General features: G+C 51.4%; 7 protein-coding genes across 7 annotated transcripts; 3 read left to right on the top strand and 4 right to left on the bottom strand.

The window, feature by feature from the left end:
• Window positions 1-291: 291 nt before the first annotated feature.
• CC1G_11899 (hypothetical protein) lies at window positions 292-1,851 on the bottom strand (the record flags this gene model as incomplete). Its single annotated transcript, XM_001832683.2, has 5 exons — window positions 292-695; window positions 747-770; window positions 824-918; window positions 984-1,250; window positions 1,304-1,851. 5 exons carry the CDS (start codon window positions 1,849-1,851, stop codon window positions 292-294), a joined length of 1,338 nt encoding a protein of 445 aa, XP_001832735.2.
• A 2,062-nt stretch (window positions 1,852-3,913) lies between these two features.
• Window positions 3,914-4,972, top strand: CC1G_11900 (protein kinase subdomain-containing protein PKL/ccin3; the record flags this gene model as incomplete). The annotated part of the gene is made up of 2 exons (XM_001832684.1): window positions 3,914-4,629; window positions 4,696-4,972. 2 exons carry the CDS (start codon window positions 3,914-3,916, stop codon window positions 4,970-4,972), a joined length of 993 nt encoding a protein of 330 aa, XP_001832736.1.
• A 561-nt stretch (window positions 4,973-5,533) lies between these two features.
• CC1G_11901 (protein kinase subdomain-containing protein PKL/ccin3) lies at window positions 5,534-6,594 on the top strand (the record flags this gene model as incomplete). Its single annotated transcript, XM_001832685.1, has 2 exons — window positions 5,534-6,249; window positions 6,318-6,594. The coding sequence occupies 2 exons, from the start codon at window positions 5,534-5,536 to the stop codon at window positions 6,592-6,594; spliced, it is 993 nt and encodes a 330-aa protein (XP_001832737.1).
• A 494-nt stretch (window positions 6,595-7,088) lies between these two features.
• On the bottom strand, window positions 7,089-7,780 carry CC1G_11902 (hypothetical protein; the record flags this gene model as incomplete). The annotated part of the gene is made up of 3 exons (XM_001832686.2): window positions 7,089-7,176; window positions 7,245-7,494; window positions 7,567-7,780. The coding sequence occupies 3 exons, from the start codon at window positions 7,778-7,780 to the stop codon at window positions 7,089-7,091; spliced, it is 552 nt and encodes a 183-aa protein (XP_001832738.2).
• A 1,652-nt stretch (window positions 7,781-9,432) lies between these two features.
• On the top strand, window positions 9,433-9,784 carry CC1G_15222 (hypothetical protein; the record flags this gene model as incomplete). Its single annotated transcript, XM_002910541.1, has 3 exons — window positions 9,433-9,488; window positions 9,578-9,614; window positions 9,719-9,784. The coding sequence occupies 3 exons, from the start codon at window positions 9,433-9,435 to the stop codon at window positions 9,782-9,784; spliced, it is 159 nt and encodes a 52-aa protein (XP_002910587.1).
• A 7,690-nt stretch (window positions 9,785-17,474) lies between these two features.
• CC1G_11907 (hypothetical protein) lies at window positions 17,475-18,027 on the bottom strand (the record flags this gene model as incomplete). Its single annotated transcript, XM_001832691.1, has 2 exons — window positions 17,475-17,767; window positions 17,829-18,027. 2 exons carry the CDS (start codon window positions 18,025-18,027, stop codon window positions 17,475-17,477), a joined length of 492 nt encoding a protein of 163 aa, XP_001832743.1.
• A 740-nt stretch (window positions 18,028-18,767) lies between these two features.
• On the bottom strand, window positions 18,768-20,851 carry CC1G_11908 (hypothetical protein; the record flags this gene model as incomplete). The annotated part of the gene is made up of 16 exons (XM_001832692.1): window positions 18,768-18,836; window positions 18,875-19,007; window positions 19,057-19,081; window positions 19,232-19,260; window positions 19,400-19,459; window positions 19,528-19,628; window positions 19,675-19,726; window positions 19,778-19,837; window positions 19,872-19,896; window positions 19,957-20,003; window positions 20,057-20,082; window positions 20,143-20,178; window positions 20,295-20,304; window positions 20,361-20,459; window positions 20,514-20,621; window positions 20,733-20,851. 16 exons carry the CDS (start codon window positions 20,849-20,851, stop codon window positions 18,768-18,770), a joined length of 999 nt encoding a protein of 332 aa, XP_001832744.1.
• Between the last annotated feature and the right edge of the window lie 732 nt (window positions 20,852-21,583).

A 21,583-nucleotide genomic window follows, 5' to 3' on the forward strand; every position in this document is an offset into this window, starting at 1 on the left:
AGCTTGGGACACGAGCAGGAATCGATGTTTTGATCGGCTTCTTCTTCGACTTCAAAGTTCAAAAGTTCAAGACCGAAGTTATGTATTTCCTTCGATCGTGAATGCTAGTATCCAATGCCTCCGTCCTTCATCCCTTCAAAGTTTCATCGCTCTCCAACGTCTGTAAGTCTACCACACTCTTACATTAGTCCCATGTACCTCGACCTTTCTCTTCTCAGTTATATAGCAACATCCAGCCAGAACCCCAGGAGCAGACCACCGTGGATGTACATAACGGAAAAAATATACCACTCATACATATCTAGCCAGTTTCTCGCAAACCACCCATCCTCCCTGCGAGCAAGGTATCACAAACCCCATCGGAACACCATCCCAAAACCCAGCCATCATAACCACAACCCACCCATACGCAACCGCAACCATCGGAACGAAATGCGAGTACCATATCTCATCCAACTCGCCCAACCTCCTCCTCACACCAACCTCCCTCCCCAACCTAACAAGAACGCCATTATCACCCAGCTTCTCAATGAACCTCCACACCACAGCCGAAAACACAAAGAGGAGAATAGCAGTCGCTTCAAGGACCATCCCTGCCATCAGGATGAGGAACTGTGGCCGGACGGAGGGGTCGCGCCTTTGGCGAATCACTTTGATGACGCCTATGATGCGGAGGTAGGTCCACCACCAGGTGCCTCGAGGAAACCATCAGCCGATGCACGGTCAGGTATGTGACTATAGCGTACTGAGGCCATAGATCACGGATAGGACTTTGGCAAAGACCCAATAAGTCACTAAACGCTGCAATAAGAAAATTACGCACTATTAATCGCCAACTTTGCGAAATTCTTCTTGAACATCCAGCGATTAAATCTCTTCCAGCCGGTTGGCCATTGAATCTGATTGACTTGATACAATCTGAAGTCGCAGAAAGTCCGTTCAGTAAGGCATAGTAGCCATATCAAGGGTAGCTGAATACTTACACTGCTCCAGCAACCAAGCCATGCGCAATATCCACCCACGCCAGCGCGGTATTATCTTCTCTCTTCCAGTACTTGAACGCAAGATACACCAAAACTAAACCCGCATTGACAATCTCGTACCCTCGCAACTTTACGAGAATGGGATCTGGATCTGCACCAGCTGTGCTTCCCCCACCCTTCAACAATCTAGACCTGTTCAACGATTTTCGAAAGTACCAACTAACGGCGGGAGGGTACAGCGTATCCAAAGACGCCATACAAACAACCCTAACTCAAATGATCAGCACCTCCCTTTTCATTTCCAGAAAACAAACACTCACGAATTCACCAGGAACGCGACGCACAAAACCCAGCGCATCGAAGTTGGAATCCTATCCTCCGAAGGGAAAAGGGACCACCCTCCCAGAGAGCCTAGAACAATGATGGAGATCCACCGAGCCACCTTGTTCGCAGTTATTTCCAGCGTCAAAGGACACCTTGGTTCCTCGTCCTCGTCACTATTCTCCGCACCGAGTGGGCCTGGCAAAGAGTCGATTGCATCCGCGACCAACAAGTCCGAGTCGGGAACAGCTGGAGACGTTGTTTGCACCGAGGGTTGTTGGTGCGCTGACAAAGATACGCCTACACCTGTCATGGATGTAGGAGTTTGAGAGCCGGTTTCTGAGCTATCAGGAGCGCTCAGAACGCTCGGTGGAACGAGTCCGCCAACACCGTCCTCCACGCTTCCCGAGCCGACTGTCCCCACACTCTCTTCACTCGGGGCGGAAAGCGGAACCGTGGTCCCACCAAATGTCGCGTAATCCCACCGAAACCCTCTCCGACGGCGAAAATGCAGGCCAGCTGTACCAGATTGTGCTGCAGACGACATCAAGAAATCAGTAGCAGAACTTTAAGAGAGGCTAGAGAGCATGTCCAACATGAGGTCGACTCGCTCTTAAACCTCAAGCCTCGCGACCAGGGCGCTAATGGAACTGCGCAGAGCTGTAAAGCTATCAACTTCTTCACTCTAATTTGATAGGTAGGATTGCGATAACCAATTTTAACCTCCAGACTAATGAACACGTGCTGTCCGTGACAATTGCCACAACTTTTCGACTCCCAGTAACATCGGACTATATCGCGTTGGAAATGAAACTTCCATTCAAGAAGGTCCTATAGCATGAATACGCACTCGGGATATACATGGAACCTCCAGACACCTCCGAGTCTTATTTTGGGCGACAGATCAGAAGCACCGTGACAGTGTGACCAAGGACCGTCCAATCGCAGTCCCCACCGCAGCCGATCGCTTGTCGATAAGCACAGCACAATACAGCCAGTACGTGCGTTGCGTTAGCCATCAGATATCGCCCTACCCGCTGCAATCACCAGTTCGATTCTGAACTTATCCCCGAGCTCGACAGGGTTGGGCCGTTGGCTGGTGTTGCGGTAGCATTGGGCGTCTCGTTGTCTGCACGAGAACAGTACCAGGAGCCGACCCAGCGCTGGCAAGGACGGGCCTTGCATCGCACTCTCTCGAAGTCGTGTCGAAGTACTCGGCCGCGCCGGAAAGACGTGGAATCTTAGGACAGGCGGCATGGATCTCGAAATATCGTGCATTCGGAAGGGAGAGTCGGTCGGAAACGCTTGATTCGAATCCGACGCTTTCAGGATGTCAAGCAGGGCGGTGGGCTCGCGTGACTCAATCCTAGCTAGGTGATTGACTTGTGAAACTTTGCAGTCGCACTGAAGAGCATTAATAGAAATTAGATTGGTGTAGAATATCACGGGTGTGGTTCACCTCACCGAGGGGACGAGCCACATCCCATGGTTCATGGAGGTCCATGGACAACGACACCACATCGAGCAATCTCTGAATCCTCAATTCGTCGACGAGTTGCCATACCCAAACCGCTTGAGTATTTTGAGCTCCTATGTCGCTAATTAAGGCGTCAACGTGTCATTGAAAGTACAGAAGTGGAACTTTTTACCTGGCCTAGTAAGTCGCCGTCGATTTCGCTACTCATTGACGAAGTTGACTGTGGTATGGTATGGGCATGAGGACAGCACGTCCTGCACAGTCGAAGATGTTGCTCCCTTCTCATTCTGCACCGTATCATGGGGAAGGCTACGTACGCCGATCGCTTATATCGTCCCGTAACCGTACGCTGATAGCCATCTCGTTCCATAGCCTGGTGGTCAAAGGTAAGTCAAGGAAGTGAGAAACTGTGAGACACGATTTTGAACGTACAATCTTGACAAAGTTACACACTACTCGTGCTGTCAGCTCCAGGATTGAGCAAGGAACGCACAGAGTCATTCGACAGAGTCAGTGTTTTGACCTAGGCAGACCAAACTAATCGTCACGTCAGTTTGAATTCGTTCATTGACTCCTGAGACTGAGCGGCTATTCACAGATCCAGACGAGTCATGTCCTTCAGAGAAACACGACAGAATATCTTCTCAGCGACATGAAATCGAGGAACGTTGCCAATTGGTCGGAGCGTGAAGCAGCAAGTAGCGAGGTTCGTGACTGGGGTTTCCCGAGACATTTTGAGTTCAAGAACCGAAGTATACGCTCCTATAGTATCGTGGCATCATTCATAAAGCCTTGGAGGAAGGGAAGAGGGAAGTGGTTTCGAAGTCCAGATGGTCGACATTGGAGAAAAGGAGTGAACAGCTGGAGATCACAAGGGTGGTGTTTGGCATCGCACCGAAATCTAAACACCGTGTTGTCCATCAGCTAATGGGCGCTCTACAACAAAGAGTCGTGGTCAAGTCGTGGTAACCTCCATGTCCCAGGGATTTCGCGGAGCGTCAAACTATCGATAGTCTAGCTTCCACGAGCACAGCGCAAGGTGGACGAAATTTCCACGTGGTATGACAATCCCCATGTCGCGTGTTGCGTGTTGACTCCCCCCTCCATCCTGCCTTCCCGTCAAGTGCACAGGATGTTCTCGACAATCCTGATTCACAACTGCGGCTCCATCGACGACAAATCAATAACAGTCTCTCTGAAAGCCTCACCGTCGTTCCCCGGCGCCGTCTGGTATCGGGAAAACTGGGAACAACCAGTCCCAGCCACTTGGGCAGCCAAGGATACCTCTAGCTTTGACGGGACGCTCGAAATCAGACTTGTAGAGCGCATCTCAGAGGGGCGAATTGGCGTAACCTACGTGGCACAAGTCATTTCCGCAACACAAGGGGGCAGTGACATCCGTTCAACCCTGCCTTCCACCTTGTGCCTCAAATTCGCGAAGCCAGAGTTCAGCCGTAGCCTAGCTAGAGAAGCTTGGTTCTACGAACAACTCGAGTCGTTGCAGGGCATCTCCGTACCCCTTTCTTTCGGATTCTTCGCGTCCACCGCCTCGGAACAACCCAAATTCCCCGGTGTCGATTTCGAGTTTGAGCCCTGGACTGACCGACAGGTATTATTCGAAGATACGGACTCGACCCCGGACAACATCGACGAGTATCCTTCGCCAGACTGGCTCACCGACGACGTGCCCGAATATTACGTTGAACGGACCTTTGAGCACACGCACCACGAACTGGATTCGCCCTGGTACAGATGGAGTCGGAACCTCGACGACAATCCTACCATCTCCGTTCTCGTCCTCGAGCTCCTTGGCGAACCATGTACTGGGTGGAAAACTGCTGCAGACAAGTGTGTTCTTCGTTCACATATAATCCCGGTGATTCTTTTTGGCTAACATCAAAACTTGGACTCCAGGCAGGCAATCCATGAAGTAATGGACGACTTGGCTGCACTCGGCGTGGTGCAGGGTAACCTAACACCTTGGAACACACTCGCATTCAAGCCATCCCCGCACAGTGAGCCACGGCTATGCCTTCGACACGGAGTTGTCCATCCCTGGCGGATCATCGACTTCGACCGATCCAAGATGGCAGATCCCAAAAACCTGAGCCAATATGGCAGCTATCACGTTTTGGATACAGAGTCTATGTTGGATGTTGCGACTGAGTTCGACTTTTGGGCATGGGAATAGGCAGCGTGCTGTAGGCGGATATGACTCGATCAAGTTCCTGTAGCCGCCCCTCCCATGCACCTTATCGTTTGCCACCCTTCTACTTCTCCTTGCCGTAGATCAAGGGACAGTGGAGGGAATGGAGACTACTGTCTATCACCTTTGTATGTAAAGATTTACTTTCTCTATTCAGATACCCTTACTTGACGAGAGACATTCCAATTTCCGATTTGAAGGACCCTAGTATAGGCTCCTTGGGTATCGTGGCATTTGGGAAGTGGTTTCGAGGCCCAGACGGTCGATTGGAGAAAAAGAGCTCGGGCCGCAAGATCGGTGTTTGCCATCGCACCGAAATCCAAACACCGTTGTCCATCAGACAACGGCCACTCTACAAAGAGTCGTGGTCAAGTCGTGGTATGTAACCTCCATGTCCCAGGGATTTCGCGGAGCGTCAAACTTAATACCGATAATCTAGGTCCCACGAGCACGGCGCAAGGTGGACGAAATTTCCACGTGGCATGACAATCCCTCAGTTGTGTGTTGACTCCACCCTCCATCCTGTCTTTCCGTAAAGCGCACCAGATGTTCTCTACAATACTGATTCACAACTGCGGCTCCATCGATGGCGAACCAACAACTATTACACTCAAAGCCTCACCCTCTTTCCCCGCAGCCCTCTGGTATCAGCAAGACTGGGAAAGACCAGTTCCAGCCACATGGGCGGCCAAGGATGTTTCTGGCTTCGACGGGACGCTCGAAATCAAGCTTGTTGAACGCATCTCGGAGGGACGAATTGGCATAACCTACGTGGCACAAGTTATTTCTGCCACACAAAGCGGCAGTGACGTCCGTTCAACCATCCCTTCCACCTTATGCCTCAAATTCGCCAAGCCAGAGTTCAGTCGGAGCCTAGCTAGAGAAGCTTGGTTCTACGAGCAGCTCGAATCGTTGCAGGGCATCTCCGTACCCCTTTCATTCGGATTCTTCGCGTCCACCGCCTCGGAACAACCCAAATTCCCCGGTGTCGATTTCGAGTTTGAGCCCTGGACTGACCGACAGGTATTATTCGAAGATACGGACTCGACCCCGGACAACATCGACGAGTATCCTTCGCCAGACTGGCTCACCGACGACGTGCCCGAATATTACGCTGAACGGACCTTTGAGCACACGCACCACGAACTAGACTCGCCCTGGTACCAATGGAGTCGGAACCTCGACGACAATCCCACCATCTCCGTCCTCGTCCTCGAGCTGCTGGGCGAACCATGTACCGGGCGGAAAACTGCTGCAGACAAGTGAGTGCTCTTCGTTCACATGTGTTCCCAGTAATATATCTGGCTCAACATTAAGACTTGGACTCCAGACACGCAATTCATGAAGTAATGGACGACTTGGCTGCAGTCGGCGTGGTGCATGATAATCTTACACCTTGGAACACACTGGCATTCAAGCCATCTCCGCAGAGTGAGCCACAGCTATGCCCTCGACACGGAGTTGTCCATCCCTGGCGGATCATCGACTTCGACCGATCCAAGATGGCAGATCCCACAAACCTCAGCGATTTTGGCTGCCGTAACGTTTTGGATACTGAGTACGTGTTGGATATTGCAGTTTCTTTCAACTTTTGGGCATGGCGATAGGCAGCGTGATGTAGGGGCCAGGGCTGGCCAGGGGCGGATACGACTCGGCCAAGTGCCTGTACCCGCCCCTCCCATGCACCTGATCGCTCGCCATCCTTCTATTTCGTCTTTGCCGTCGACCAAGGGATGGAGGGAGTGGAGACTACTAGTATCTACTACCTTTGTATGTAAAGATTTGGATTCTCTATGATACCCTTTTCAGCTCCGAATCCCGATGTGCGAGCAATGTTGGAGTCGGATGGCTGGCGCAATTTGCAAGGCACACCAAACCCCTCAAGGCGCCTAGCCATAGCAAGTACATTTCGTAGATGAATACCGACTCTGGAAGAGACAAAGAATTCGCTGTACACATAAATCATGGGCTTGTTCCCTACACGTCCCCTCTACATATTCGCAATGTGAACAACCAAAGCATGGTTTCCCCACGCTGCATTTGCTCCTACATTCAGGAATTTTGTTGAAAACATATCCCAAAGGTCAACATAAAAAACACATTACACACCTTCCGTCATCCACATCATCCCAGGCCACGTAGTCCAGCAATTATCAAGAACCCATTCACCTCCTCGAGCAACATCGCGACTATAAGATAAGCATGAAGTTAATCAGCTCTCGTTTACACATACTCAGGGGACTCAGAACCAACGTACCAAGTAGACCAGTTATAAAGCCCATCGATCGTACTTCCATACCATGCAACATCTGAGCCACCGGTGGAATGACAAAACCTTATCGTCACCCCATGCGGGACCTCACAAGCGGTGTTTCCAAGCGCCCATAGGTAATTGAAGCACGATCTAGCCTTATCGGGATGTGAGAGCCAGTTGAGGCTACACCACGGTGTGTAGCGCTTAACCAGTTGACCTTCCTCCTCTTTGGACTCCTCCACTGAGACATCGTCTGGAAGGTCAATGTTCACATTAGAAATCCGGAGTCAGCGGCGCTTATGACAGGTCATGGACAGGATCGCACCTTCACCATGTAGAGATCTGTAGCGAGCTTGGAACTCCTTCGGCGACACGCACAGATCGGCGGAAGTCAAGTTCAACGACTCTAGGCTAGGGAGCCCCGGCCCTGGGACGATGTCTGGGCAACTGCCTTCTGGAGACAGGTCTACTGGAGGTCTCTGGGGAAGAGCAAAAGAGAGAGGGAGAGCAGTAATGGTGAGGTAGACAAGAGCTATCATGTTCTGGGAAGTGGTTGATATAGGACGAGAAATTCCGTCTCTTTTGGATGTTAAGGACATCCCTTTTATACACCTCCCCTCCGTAGCGGCTGCCCGACTCGCATTCTGGGCCTTTGATACAGCTCACGGAGATCCTCACGCGACAAGAGCCAGGTCGCCGCGAGACTTAAAGTTAACACAAACAATTCGCCTACTAAAGGTCGTCTGACGCCTGGCGGATTTCCACCGCCGCGCTCGGACTTGCGCGCTCCCTGGCTATTCTTGCAGTTCACGTTATGTACTGTGGGCGCTTAGCCGCCCGGGAACCCCGTTGTTGCAGATTCCAGACTCTCCTTCTAATGAATACATGGAAAACGGCTTTGATTACGTTGAGCCTCGTGGATGGCTGTCTCTGCGGATTCAGTCCTAGGCTCGACTGGGATGGAGTGGTTCTCCTTGGGCCTTCACACAGTCCCTATGTGTGACGGAAGCTTCATTGTTTTTGTGGTTATCACAGAAATATCACTCCCCAAATGAGGGAAAGGGCCTATTGCCGGCCTTTATGCTTCAGGAACGGGTATTGAGTCCGACCTGGGGAATAAATCAGGGCGTCTTTGTTCTGTTGCTGGGAAGGCATGCCCACAACCAGTGCAGGAGCTAACGTCATATGTGGGCGCTTAGATAAACGCCGGGGTCCATGGGTCTGAGTACTTCGCCGTTGTCGACTCTTTACGGCGTCCCGACCGACTTTGAAATGGTGCTCAAGCTCCATAAGTATGGCATGACTACTAAAGATTTCTAACAAATACAAGGATTATTGCGGATTACATTGGACCGATACGAACGGCTAAGCGAGCATTTCCCCAAGCAGCATTTGCACCTGGGATCCACATATTCAGCACCCAACACCACAGAAATAAGCGCAGAAATAGGCCCGACGTACCTTCCCTAATAAACTGTGGTCCAGCACCGGGAGCCGAAGCAATACAGTTCCAAAACACCCATTCTCCTCCCCGAGCGACATCCATGCTATAATTTCCCCAACCCCGAGAGTAAGCAAAGTTTTCCTTCCATAAAACAGAAGTTACGCACCAAGTGGACGAAGAGTAAAGCCCATCAATGGTGCTACCATACCAAGCGACATTGCTCCCACTATAAGTCCGCCCCCCAGGAAAACCTCCTGGGGGATTCCCGCAGGCGCAGGAAGGGAACTCCCGCTCCCGCAGGAGAATCCCCTGCAGGTGCAGGAGAGTTCACTGCCGGGGCAGGAAAACCCGAGGCCTCGTCGAGCACGCCCCATACAACCCGCGGGAGAATTTCCTGGGGAAATCTGCCGTTTTACTGCGAGATTTCCTGCCAGCGCGGGTGCAGGGCAGCAATACTGCTGTCCCAGGACCACATTTTCCCCGGGGGTGCAGGCTTGCAGGCTCAGCTGAATTTTCTTTACTGGAGGTGCAGGATACACACAAAATGGATTATATTCATGTATGTAGTACAAAATGCGTATTAAAAAACGGTTTCGAACGATCATTGAATTGAAGAGTAACTGAATAAGAGAGCGAGAAGAGCGGGAATTTCCAAATCTGCATGACGACCGTCGACAAACTGGGAATTTAATCAGTCAATGACGTGGGCAGTGAGGAAAGGAGAACCCGCCTAGTGAGGTTCCAAGTATGGGTGGTCCCAATGGCGCAGATGAGCGCGCAGAGGATGGTGGAGGAGGCAAGCCGTACGCGTAAATGTCAGCAACAGCCCGGAGATAAAAAGATTGAGACTCACTGCTATGAGAAAACTGAGCCCCTGCTCATTGTAGTGCAGCTACGAAGGACCTGACAACTGGCTGGAGAAACCTGAGGTAAACTTGAGAGGACAGTGAGGGAGACATTAAAATAGAAGGATAAAAGAGCGACGACGCCATAAAAGTGATCTGGAGGCTGACTATCAAATATCTTCCCACAGTCCACCGCAGATCTCGACTCGCGCCATTTATCTAAGTCCCACTTTGCACGTTACGGTTCTGAGTAACACAAATTGACCTCTCCCGCCTGCGTAGAAAACACTTTTTTCGTTGAAATATGTATATTTTTTGACTAATGACACATGCTTTTCGTGTTAAACATCATGTGTACATGAATTGCGACAACGACGACAGAGCGACGACGACGGTGAGTCGGTGACGAGGGCGACGACGCGACCCTGCCCAGGCGGGGTGGACTCTACCCCTGCTGACACGGGGTCGAAGAAACCGCCAGGGCGGGTTAGACTCAGACCCTGCCGGCGCGGGGTTGAAGAAACCGCCCCGGCGGGGTGGACTTTGCCCCTGCTGACGCGGGGTTGAAGAAACCGCCAGGGCGGGGTCCACCTCTTTCCCGCTTCCGCAGGGTCGAAGAAAACCGCCAGGGCAGGGCCGGTCGTCGAAACCCGCGCCGGCGGGGCTCATCCTGCGCCGGCGGGTGAGTTCCTGCCGACGCAGGACCCGCGGGAGTTCCCCAGGAGATTCTCCTGGTGGGCGGACTTATTGTTGGAATACAATGCACATGTCACATCTATTCCATTTACGGGTACAAGGATGCCCAATTATGTACGAACGTTTCATGTATCCTTATACGGACATTCTGTTGTTCTCTGATCTCGGATATATTAAGTAGTTCTATTGTTCTCTTGTATCCCTTATTCCCAAATTCGGACATCTTATTGTTCTACCGTATATAGACATCCCTTTGTCCCCAGACGTATATAGGTAGTGACTGCAAGTGGGAGTTCCCCCATCGAACTCTTCCCCACTTGCAGGTATGTCCTCATTGTACTTATTTATATCTGTACTAATATTATCGAACTCTTCCCCACTTGCAGTGGTACATCGTCTTACGTGTTTAATAGGTTATGAGCCCCGGGCATAACTGATTTATCAGTATTACTGCTCGCGCCGCCTGACAACTCACGACGATCTGTTCGATCACCTCGCCTACGGCTCCCCCTTTGCTCTCTCATCGTCCAAGTGTGCCACTTGACCTTGAGACCAACCCTGCCTCGTGTCTTCCCCTTTCCTGTGCCTACAACCAGTCTTGGGAGCTCCCAGGACTCGTTAAGCCCACTTGCCACCTCGTGCCTCGTCGTTGCTGACTTGGGAGCTCCCAAGTCAACCAATTGACGCATACCCTTACCTCCACACTCCGTTATGTCGTCCACCACCGTCACCACCGACAACCCACTGTCGGCCACGACCATTTCACAATGGAAGCGGGTCTGCATCAACAAAGCTCTCGAGTTCGCCGCCTATGATATCCTCACGGGCGAAGAAACGGCGCCAACTGGCCAGCGGGCAGATGAAGGCTCGCCAGCACTATCAGGAGCGTCGTTCCAAGATGGCCGGTTACCTGCCGCTCCACACTCGACCATGCGCAGACGGAGACCCTCCTTGGTGATGTCGACATCCTAGACGTACCAACAATTTGGACCACTCTCCTTACTGCATACGAGCCCAAGGACTCTGGATCAAGGACTTCCGCGATCCAAGAACTCATGACACTCCGAAAGCAGGAAGACGAGACGTACGCGGATTATGGTGCACGATGCGTCGCTGCTGGACAACAGCTCATCAATCGCCTCCCTTCTGGTCCCATTACGTCAAGGAAACCACAGCATCCGGCTCCTTCTTCACGTCACAAGCGACCGGCGCAACACCAGTGACAGCGGAGACTGTGGTCACCGGTTCCACCTTCGACAAGGGATACAGTGCTGTTGACCTCGTCAACGACTTTTGCTGCCGCTATGATGACCGTTGGCCTTATAGCTGAAGAGGACAAGGTTCTTCGTCACACCCTCGCCCACCTCAAGAGCACTACGGCCAGCGACATTCTTGAGCACCTTCGCCGAGCAGACACTCTCGACAAGAACACTGCCCTTGCAGAAGCTTCAGCTGCATCTGCCCTCGCGGCCTCTAAAAAGGCGGCCAAGAAACCGAAGGCCAAGTTCAACTGCTCGGTCCATGGCCCCAACAAGTCCCATAACGACAAGGACTGCAGGGCTCAGCAGCAGAAGGCTCAAATCGCTGAAGAGGATGACAAAACACCTCCCGCTATCGTCAAGGCCCAGATGGCCCAAGTCGCACACCTCGCAAGTCCCCCTCGTATCCGCTCGCTTAACACCAATGCTGACGAATCTTGGAACACAGACTCAGGAGCTACCTCTCATATGACACCACACCGCAGGTGGATCCGAAATATGGGTCCCATGCAGAATTCCCGTCGAGCTTGCCAACAAACACCGTAGTGTGGGCAGTCGGGAAGGGAAGTGTTGTATTCTCCCCGGTTGTAGATGGCAAACCCGCCGAGTCCTGTTATATTCCAGAATGTCCTTTATGTACCAGCATTGCAAAATAACCTCTTTTCTATCCTCACCGTTGTTACAAAGAGTCGAATGCGAGTGGTTATTGAGGGAAACAGTCTCGAGTTTTCAAGAGACAACAAGGTCTTATTCACAGCGAGCATCAAGGGCACTATTGGCACATTAAATGGCACAACTCTGGCATATAACGAGCAGGCATACATCGCACGAGTCGATAAGCAAACCCTGCACTGTCGACTTGGACACATAGGCAAAGGGAGACTTGACACTCTCATCAACAAGGAGCTAGCTACAGGCATTCTTGTCAAACCAAACACTGAAGTCCATAACGTGTGCGAGCACTGTCAGGATGGGAAACAACATCGGGATCCCTTCCCAACTCACTCCAACAACCGTTCCCCTGAACTACTCGGACGCATCCACAGTGACCTCCATGGCCCTCTCACCCGCACAACTGCCCGGACACAAATACTGGATTACATTCATCGATGACTACTCACGTTATAAACGAGTGTACCTCTTGAAGGAGCAAAGACGAAGCCTTCGAGAAGTTCAAGATATTTGTGGCCGAAGTTGAGAGGAAACACGGACGAAAGGTCAAGGAACTCCGAGACGACAAAGGGGGTAAATACATTGGAAAGGAATTCAATGCGTGGTGCGAGAAACTTGGAATCACTCGCCAACACACCGTAAAAAGCACACCACAACAGAACGGTGTCAGTGAACGATTCAACCGAACCGCAGCTGAAGGAGTGGTAGCCATGGCTTTGCCAAGCAAATCTCCCATCATCATTCTGGTCACTCGCCCTTCTCTACTACGTCGACATCCTCAATATGACTCCATCAGCATCGGTCTCCAACACGACTTCCTACGAAGTATGGGAAGGTCGGAAACCGGACTTGTCCATGATCAGAACATTCGGATGTAGAGCATATGTCAACATCCAGCGAAAGGATAGACGGAACCTCGACTCCCATACGACCCGTTGCATTTTTGTCGGTTTTGAACCAGGATACAAAGGATGGAAATGCTTTGACCCACAATCAAAGAAATTCATCATCTCTCGAGATATCGTCTTCGATGAGACCCTTTTTCCTGGCCTATCCACAAAGTCAACCACGGTTACGGTCAAACCAGTCGGCATCCGAGACATCTGGCCATATGATGATGACGATGAATGGGATACAGCATCGCATGGTCCGGGAGCACCACCTGATCCTCCAGCTCCCCCAGCAAGCTTTAGGAGTACGGGGGACGCTCCGAGCACAACCACGCACGAGTCAGACTCTGATTCCGATGATGACGACACTCCTCCATACACGCCAAAACCTCAGGTCAAGAAAGAACACTCTGGAACAGACACTCCACAAGTGAAAGAGGAATTAGTGACCCCTTCTACCCCAAACGGCAAAACCTCCAGTCGCACGCCACGCACCTTATCATCGAGAAGAGGAAGCCTCACCCACACCACAAGGCCGATCGCAACCACCTGTCCCACCATCGTCACCAGAACCACTGGTAGAGAATCCCGCTCCACTCCCTGCACCGAACTTTGGACAGGGAAGAGCAACCCAAGCCAAAACCACCTCCACAGGCCATCCCAAAACCCTCGTCCGATACGTTCCACGGCAAGAGTCACGGATTACTACACCTTAGCTGGACACTCACGCAGGGGCACTGCGCCTGCCCCAAGACGAACAGCAGAGGAAAATGGTCATCCACTGAACCAGGACCAAGGGGGTGATCAGGTAGTAGATCAAGGGGGTGCAAGAGAGGATAATCTACCACCTATCACAGCCGACGACATTAATGAGGAGGACGAACCCGACTTCCACTCAGACTTTCAAGCAACACCAGTCCTCGACTCCATCCTGCACGTCTACGGGATGAGTGGAGAGTACCTCACGATGGCTGAAGCATGTGAAATGGCACTCGAAATGGTTCTCGACAAGGTGAAGGAAAAAGCACTCGGAGCGGCCACACGACCAGAGGACTCGCCACGCAACTGGAAGGAAGCAATGGCCCGACCAGACAGAGACAAGTGGATCAGTGCTGCTCGAGCGGAAATTGATGCCCTCATTGCCAACGGCACCTGGGAACTCGTCCAACTCCCACAAGGACGCAAAGCAATTGGATCACGCTGGGTCTTCCTGATCAAGCGAAAGTCTGATGGCACTATTGACCGGTACAAAGCACGCCTCGTCGCTAAAGGATTTGCCCAAGCACCAGGAATCGACTATGACCAAGTCTTCGCTCCAACCTCCCGCCTTGCCACCATCAGAGCAATCCTCGCACAAGCTGCCATGAACGGTGAATTCATCGAATCCATCGATATCTCCAATGCATACCTCAATGGAGAAATTGAAGATGAATACGAAGTATACATGGTCCAGCCAGAGGGATTCGAAGTCCCCAACCAAAATGGGGGACGATGGGTTTGCCGCCTCAAGAAGGGACTGTATGGGCTAAAGCAGAGTGGTCGACTCTGGTACGAGAAACTGGCAGAGGAACTCGAACGACTCGGATTCAAACAACTGAAGTCCGATCCCAGTGTCTACATTTGGGAATTAGACGGCATCCGAGTCACCCTGCCCCGTCTTCGTCGACGACATCACAATCATCTCGAAAGACCAGAAGAAGATACAATGGGTCAAGGACGCCTTGGCAAAGGTGTTCAAACTGAAAGACCTTGGACCAACATCCTACCTTCTGGGAATTAAGGTTGATTACGATCGAGAGAAACGGACACTGCAACTATCACAGAAGCAGTACATCCAGGACATGCTCGTCCGTTTCCGCCTCGATGCGGCTAACACGGTCAAAACGCCGATGAACCCAAGCGTCCGCCTAAGCAAAGATCAGTGTCCCAAGACAGAAGAGGAACGAGAAGAGATGCGGAACATTCCTTACATGAACGCTGTGGGAGCACTCATGTATCTCGCAATCGGCACTCGACCTGACATTGCTTTCGCTGTGGCAAAGCTAGCACAATTCAATTCAAACCCCGGAATGACACATTGGACAGCCGTCAAACACGTCTTCCGCTACCTCAAGGGCACCATGGATCTCAAACTCACATATCGCATGGACAACAACCCCCAACTCGCCTCTGAACTCTTCCACACATTCAGTGATGCCGATTATGCAGGATGCCTCGACACGAGACGATCAACAAGTGGATTCGTCATCAAGATGGGAACAGGAGCCATCAGCTGGTCTGCCAAGAAGCAAGCAGCACTGTGGCCAACTCTTCAACTGAAAGCGGAATATGTCTCTGCATCATCAGCAGGACGAGAAATTATATGGCTACGGAACTTGCTGAGGGAAATTGGGTTCTCACTCGATACTAACCTTCACCGATGATGGTAGACAACCAGTCAGCAATTAAAGTCCTTCGAAACCCAGAGCATCACAGCAAAATGAAGCACATCGACATCAAGATGCACTGGATCAGACAAGAGATCAAGCGCAGGGAGATCGAGATCCATTTCTGCCCAACGAAAGACATGGTCGCCGACATTCTAACAAAACCACTCCATCGAGAAGATGTTGAACGTCATCGAATCGCACTGGGACTTGTGTAATTATCTAGTGACATTACATTGGAGGGGGTGTGTTGGAATACACATGCACATGTCACATCTATTCCATTTACGGGTACAAGGATGCCCAATTATGTACGAACGTTTCATGTATCCTTATACGGACATTCTGTTGTTCTCTGATCTCGGATATATTAAGTAGTTCTATTGTTCTCTTGTATCCCTTATTCCCAATTCGGACATCTTATTGTTCTACCGTATATAGACATCCCTTTGTCCCCAGACGTATATAGGTAGTGACTGCAAGTGGGAGTTCCCCCATCGAACTCTTCCCCACTTGCAGGTATGTCCTCATTGTAATTTATATCTGTACTAATATTATCGAACTCTTCCCCACTTGCAGTGGTACATCGTCTTACGTGTTTAATACTTATAGTGTCCCAGATCCCGTAGAATGGCAGAACCTAGACACCACGCCCTGTGGAACCTCGCAAGCGGTGCTCCCAAGGGCATATAGGTAGTTGAAGCACGACGCGGCGTATGGCGCAGATATGTGAGTCCCGGAGCACCAAGGAGTGTATCTCCACTGTAAGTCCGCCCCCCAGGAGATTTTCCTGGGGAATTCCCGCCCGAGCAGGAAGGGAACTCCCGCTCCAGCAGGAGGTTCCTCTGCAAGTGCGGGAGGATTTGCTGCCGAGGCAGGAAATCCCGAAGTCTCGTCCCTCTGCTCCCCATACACCTCGCGGGAGATTTTCCTGGGGAAATCTGCCGTTTTACTGCGGGATTTCCGCCAGCGCGGGTGCAGGACCTGCCTACCCAGGAGGCTGGAACACGGTGCACCCGGGGGAGCGGGTTCTCATCGACCTGCGGGAGCAGGTAATTCCTTATTTTAACTGGAGGTGCAGGAAAGATAGAATGACTGTATTCATGGTATATACGACACGAATAAATGCTTATAACATTCCAAACAAAGCCTGGGATCTGATCTGAGGCCCAGAGAGGCATGGAAGGCGGACTGCAAGGACAGTATGTATTAATGTCAGTGGAGTCATCGATCTCTTTGATGGTGATTAGATTATTTACTTACGTAGATACTCGGACCTATGAGAAAAAAAAGAGGATAAACGAGAAGGCTAGAGGAATCAAGGTCTCAGACGACGAACCATGGGTACCAGGGTGGAATAAGCGCACCTGAAGAACTTGCCAAACAAGACGACCCACTCGCCGGGTGTCTGCAGACCCAGCCAACTGCCAGAGGGGGAGTTATCCAAGGTGGTCTGAGAAGGGGCATGCTCTACTCCATCAAGGCAACTCGAAATGAGTTTTGAAAGGAACGCGAGTATTTAAGGAAAACGCCTAAAGGGAGGCTGACGATGAAGGTTGAACGTTGAAGGTTGAAGGTGAGAGCGAGGAGTCGACTTAAAGCACGTTTTGTATGACACCATCGACACGCGTGACGTCATTGACGTGGCCGTTGTCGTCGATGGGCCGATGGCGCATACAAACATTTTATTCACAAAGTCTATTTACTGTGCAGTGTGGCTAGCCACCCTCCAAGTCCAATTCATCCACATGAATGAACACACCTCCCAGCCAGAACGTCCTTCATGATCTCGCGCTCGCGTACGAGGGCGGCCTGTTGTCGCTGGTATCTTGTGGTTGAAACCGCCTAGGTGGGCCCGATATCGTTCCCTTGTGCTTGCGCAGGTTGGTCGAACCGCCCAGGCGGGCCAACGTTTTTGCCCTGCCTAGGGACTCCTGCTTGCGCAGGTTCGTCAAAACCGCACAGACGGGGCCGGCGTTTCGTCCTGCTTGTGCAGGTTTGTCAAAACTGCACCGGCGGGTCCGGCGCTTCGTCCTGCTTGTGCAGGTTTGTCAAAACTGCACCGGCGGGGCCGACTTTTCCTCCTGCCCATGCGGGATCAACCCTACCGCCAGGGCGGGGTTGATCAACGAAACTGCCTCCGCGGGACTCATCCTGCGTTGGCAGGAATCCACCCGCCTGCGCAGGACCCGCAGGAGTTCCCCAGGAGAATCTCCTGGGGATCGGTCTCATAGTGCTCTTGACCAATTGCTTCTCATCGTTCGCCGAGTCCTGAGCCGATGACGGAGACTCCACTTGAAAGCGATAATTTAGTTCGCTATTACACATCACATAGAATGACGTTCAAGCTCGTACCTTGTCCATAGAGACTCATCTGAAATTCTTCAGGTGACTTGCAGAGGTCGGCGGATGTGAGATTGAGCGAGGCTAAACTTGGTAGGCCAGGCCCTGGGACGACCTCCGGACAATCGTCTGTCGCCACAAGCTCTTGAGAGCCTTGTGGAAGAGCGAGCGACAGGGTGAAAGCAGAGGCGAGGTAGAAGAGTACACGCATGGCGATCTATAACGGAACAGAGCCTAAAGATTAGTAGGAGAGATGTCCTAAGGTTACTGAGGTGGCAAGGTCAACCTTTTTATACTACACCCTCACCCACACTCACCTACACACCGGTTCGGTGCCCGAAAGCCCTTGGACGGTGAGCTAACAATACGTACCTTTACGTGGGCTCTGCAGAACAGGGCTCGAATATTCACACAAGGCACGGCATATACACATCCTATCAGAGGAGGCGCCTAAATGTGGGCGGATAATCCGTTCTCGGGAATCGGGCGCCGGCTTGTGACCACCAACTCTGGCAGCCAGGGCAGCCTCCAGGTACACAATCTTACCGAAGTGAGTCGAATACTTGTGCTATCAGGTTCCTAATACTACTGTCTATCTTGGATTCCAGATTCCAATACCTAACTGATCATGACCACTTCCGGGCGCTTGTTCAGAACTTTGCAGGTATTTGACCCCGACTGAGAACAAGCAGTTTCAAAGGACATGTTATGTTGCCTGTGGGCGTCGAGTGTACATTCATCAAGAACCTCGCGGTGATTCCAAGGCAAAGTGGTGCAGTCTCCGTCGTCGTGGAAATCCAACGGCAGTCCGCCTTGGACGGATGTCACCTCAAATCACCTTTGACACTACAAAAGTCAATCAATTGATTCAGTGAGCTGTAGGAGCTGGATACAGATCCGTCCAAACGAAATCGAGACGCCGATGGGATCAACTCTTCTGTGTAGCACTAGTTATGTCACTAGCCGAATACCCAATCGACACCTGAAGACCCTGGCGATGTATCGATCAACACCGTTCCACTGCACCCAGTATTGGGACAGCCTTCGCTGGTACTTACCGATTGAGCGCACGCTGGAACGTCCAATTGAGAAGTCGAATCTTTATCAACCTTGCCCATAGTTTCAAGCAACATTTCAGAAACATGGATTGAACGATCCAAATCCTGTCGTAACCCTTCGCGAGATACCAGGCTGTGAACGGGTAGTCAGCAAATGACCGAGACCACGAGAGGAAACCTACATCGCTAGGACGGAAATGACATATACTGAGACAAGATTACGATAGGTTAGTCGACGCGCAGCCATGCCTGATATTCAATGACCAGCTCACCATGGGTGTTAGCAAGTAAAGGAATCATACTAAGCTCAGTCAGGTTAGCGGAGGATCCCAATACGAGACGTCGAACGCGACTCACAAGTAATACGTCCCCGAGCAGAAATAGAACTGAAAGCATACTAGTCAGCCAGCACAACGTGGATGAAGCGCCAGTAAAACAGGTACCAAAAAGACACTCAAAACAGCGAGAATGCTGGGAAGTAACCGTGAGTCATACAATATAGCGATGATGGCGTTGAAAGCCTACCTGGTCGCCAGAGCCCGGTTGATAAAAAGCGACGTGATCCTCGACAGAAATGTGCTGGCACTGGAGACAGAGACACACGGTCATTAGTCGCATGAACGCTTTACTAGACTCCCCCGAAAGCTATTTACCGTCGAAAACCGGTCATATTTGCTTTCAGAATTGCGACGAGGCCGATTGTAATCAAGATGTCGGCGAGTGCTGCACCCGCACCTTGGATCGCGTTAGCCGCCTACGCACCCATTAGTACCCGCACTTGCAACAACGACAGTACTCACAATTAGAATGGCGGTGTTGCGTGAAAGCGTTGAGAAAGATCCAGTTTTGATCCTAGACGAGTTCGTTCAGACAAGCCCCCGCACCCAAGATGACCAGACCTACATGAGGATAACAATCATTAAGCCACCCGCTTCCAATGAAGGGTTACCGGTTAATATCGGACTAAAGCCTTTCTTCGACAGCAGCAGGCACTTACCGAGCTGGAATACCGAGAAGAAGACCTGTTGAATGGAGCTTTTGGCTTAGAACACACTGGGTGGCGAAAGTGGGGCTTCACGTACGACCGGGAAGACCATGTATCTCCAGAGAGATCCACTGGATATTCCAACTAGTTGCATTTGGATGATCAGATACTGGCATCCCCAACCGCGACCCACGTACCAAGCCAAATGCGCGATCCTAGGAAGCTATAGGTTCATGTATCAGTAAGGGGATGATAAGAGGATGATGACGCTTTGAAGACTCACACCTGGGCCACAAACGCCGTAAGATACTTGAGAAACCTTTGGGTCAATTTAGGTACTAATGAATCGGAATGATTACCCACAACGCATGCATATTTGCCCTTCCGGTGTAGGTGAGCATGTACAACGAGACTGGCATGGATTTATGAGCTTACTGGGACGGAGCTACCACCGCATAGTAAATCAGTACCGTGACTCCAGACCAGGATCGACCAACGTACGGAATGATCTCGTCCAATGCATCGACCTTTCCCCACTTCGTAATCAGAGTGTCGTAGGACTGGTGGCAAGTGAATATCGTCTCCAGCGTTGCGAGCGTGCTAAACGATCCCCGTTACTTTCAATCCTACAGCTGAGGACAGTCTAGAACTCACCACAACACTCCAACAACGCCTTGTAATGTCTTACGATCCCTCTTCGAGTGATGACGGAAGTACCGAGAGACCATTAGCTGAGCGAGTCGGTCGGGTGAGTACGATGATCTGTTCCGAGAGTGGCTCCGGTGCCAGTGGAGCGCATACCATGCCTATTGCATAAAGGCTACAAGCAGGTTCAGCTCAAATTAGATAACTTAGATAAGAAGCAGAACTTACAAAGAGTTAATGAAAGCCGCAATCAGTTGAGAACCTTGCATTCGAGCGAACAATGGCTCGAACTTGATTGGAAACCGAGGGTCCCCATCCATCTTATTCACGACCGGTTCGTCGCTCATGGTAGAAGCACGGTGATGGAGGGACTTTCGGAAAGAAAGTGAGTACAACGAAGGTGGGTGCGCGGTTCACGAAGGCCAGCGCAAGTTGGGGTCACGAAAACGAGTCACAGATGTGAAAGCGAATGAGAGGGAAGAAGGAGACCTCCAATGTGTGCCACCGTCACCTCGCCGGTTTGCGTTCGACATCCAAGCGACACTGACTGAATAGGGGTTTCAGGGTCCTTCCCAACTGAGCGACCGAATGTTCTGGGCAGACTAAGCCGCTGCCATGACCGCCAATGTTGCCTGATGGTGCCGCGGTCTTGACTGATCACCGTCAGCGGAACCAAAATAAACTGTCGGATGGTAAGCGAGTTTCCAGCCAAGAACGGAGAAATGTCAATTCTTACCTGTAAGGGTAATTTCCAGTGCATAGCGCTCAACGGAGGCAAATTTGCCGCCGTTTCTCGGGGTCTCTATTTTGTCTAGGAATCCTCTCAAAACCCTCTGGCTCGCCTCAGTAAAGGTATCCTGCTCACTACACCCCAGGTCTCGACTTACAAGTCCCGGACGTTTCCCAGTACCGCACAGCGAGGCGAGATGGGGCGCTGAAGCAGGGGACAGACAATTAATGGCGATTTGGCTTAGTGCTTAGCAGGCACAGCGCATACGTTGTATGTCGTAAAGCCAGACCAAGGGTAATTGTCCTGATCGGACTTGCCATGTATAGCAGAAGCCTCCTCAGGCCAGGGG

This window comes from Coprinopsis cinerea (genome assembly GCF_000182895.1).
Source record: "Coprinopsis cinerea okayama7#130 chromosome 9 map unlocalized cont3.9, whole genome shotgun sequence".
Lineage (NCBI taxonomy): Eukaryota > Fungi > Basidiomycota > Agaricomycetes > Agaricales > Psathyrellaceae > Coprinopsis > Coprinopsis cinerea.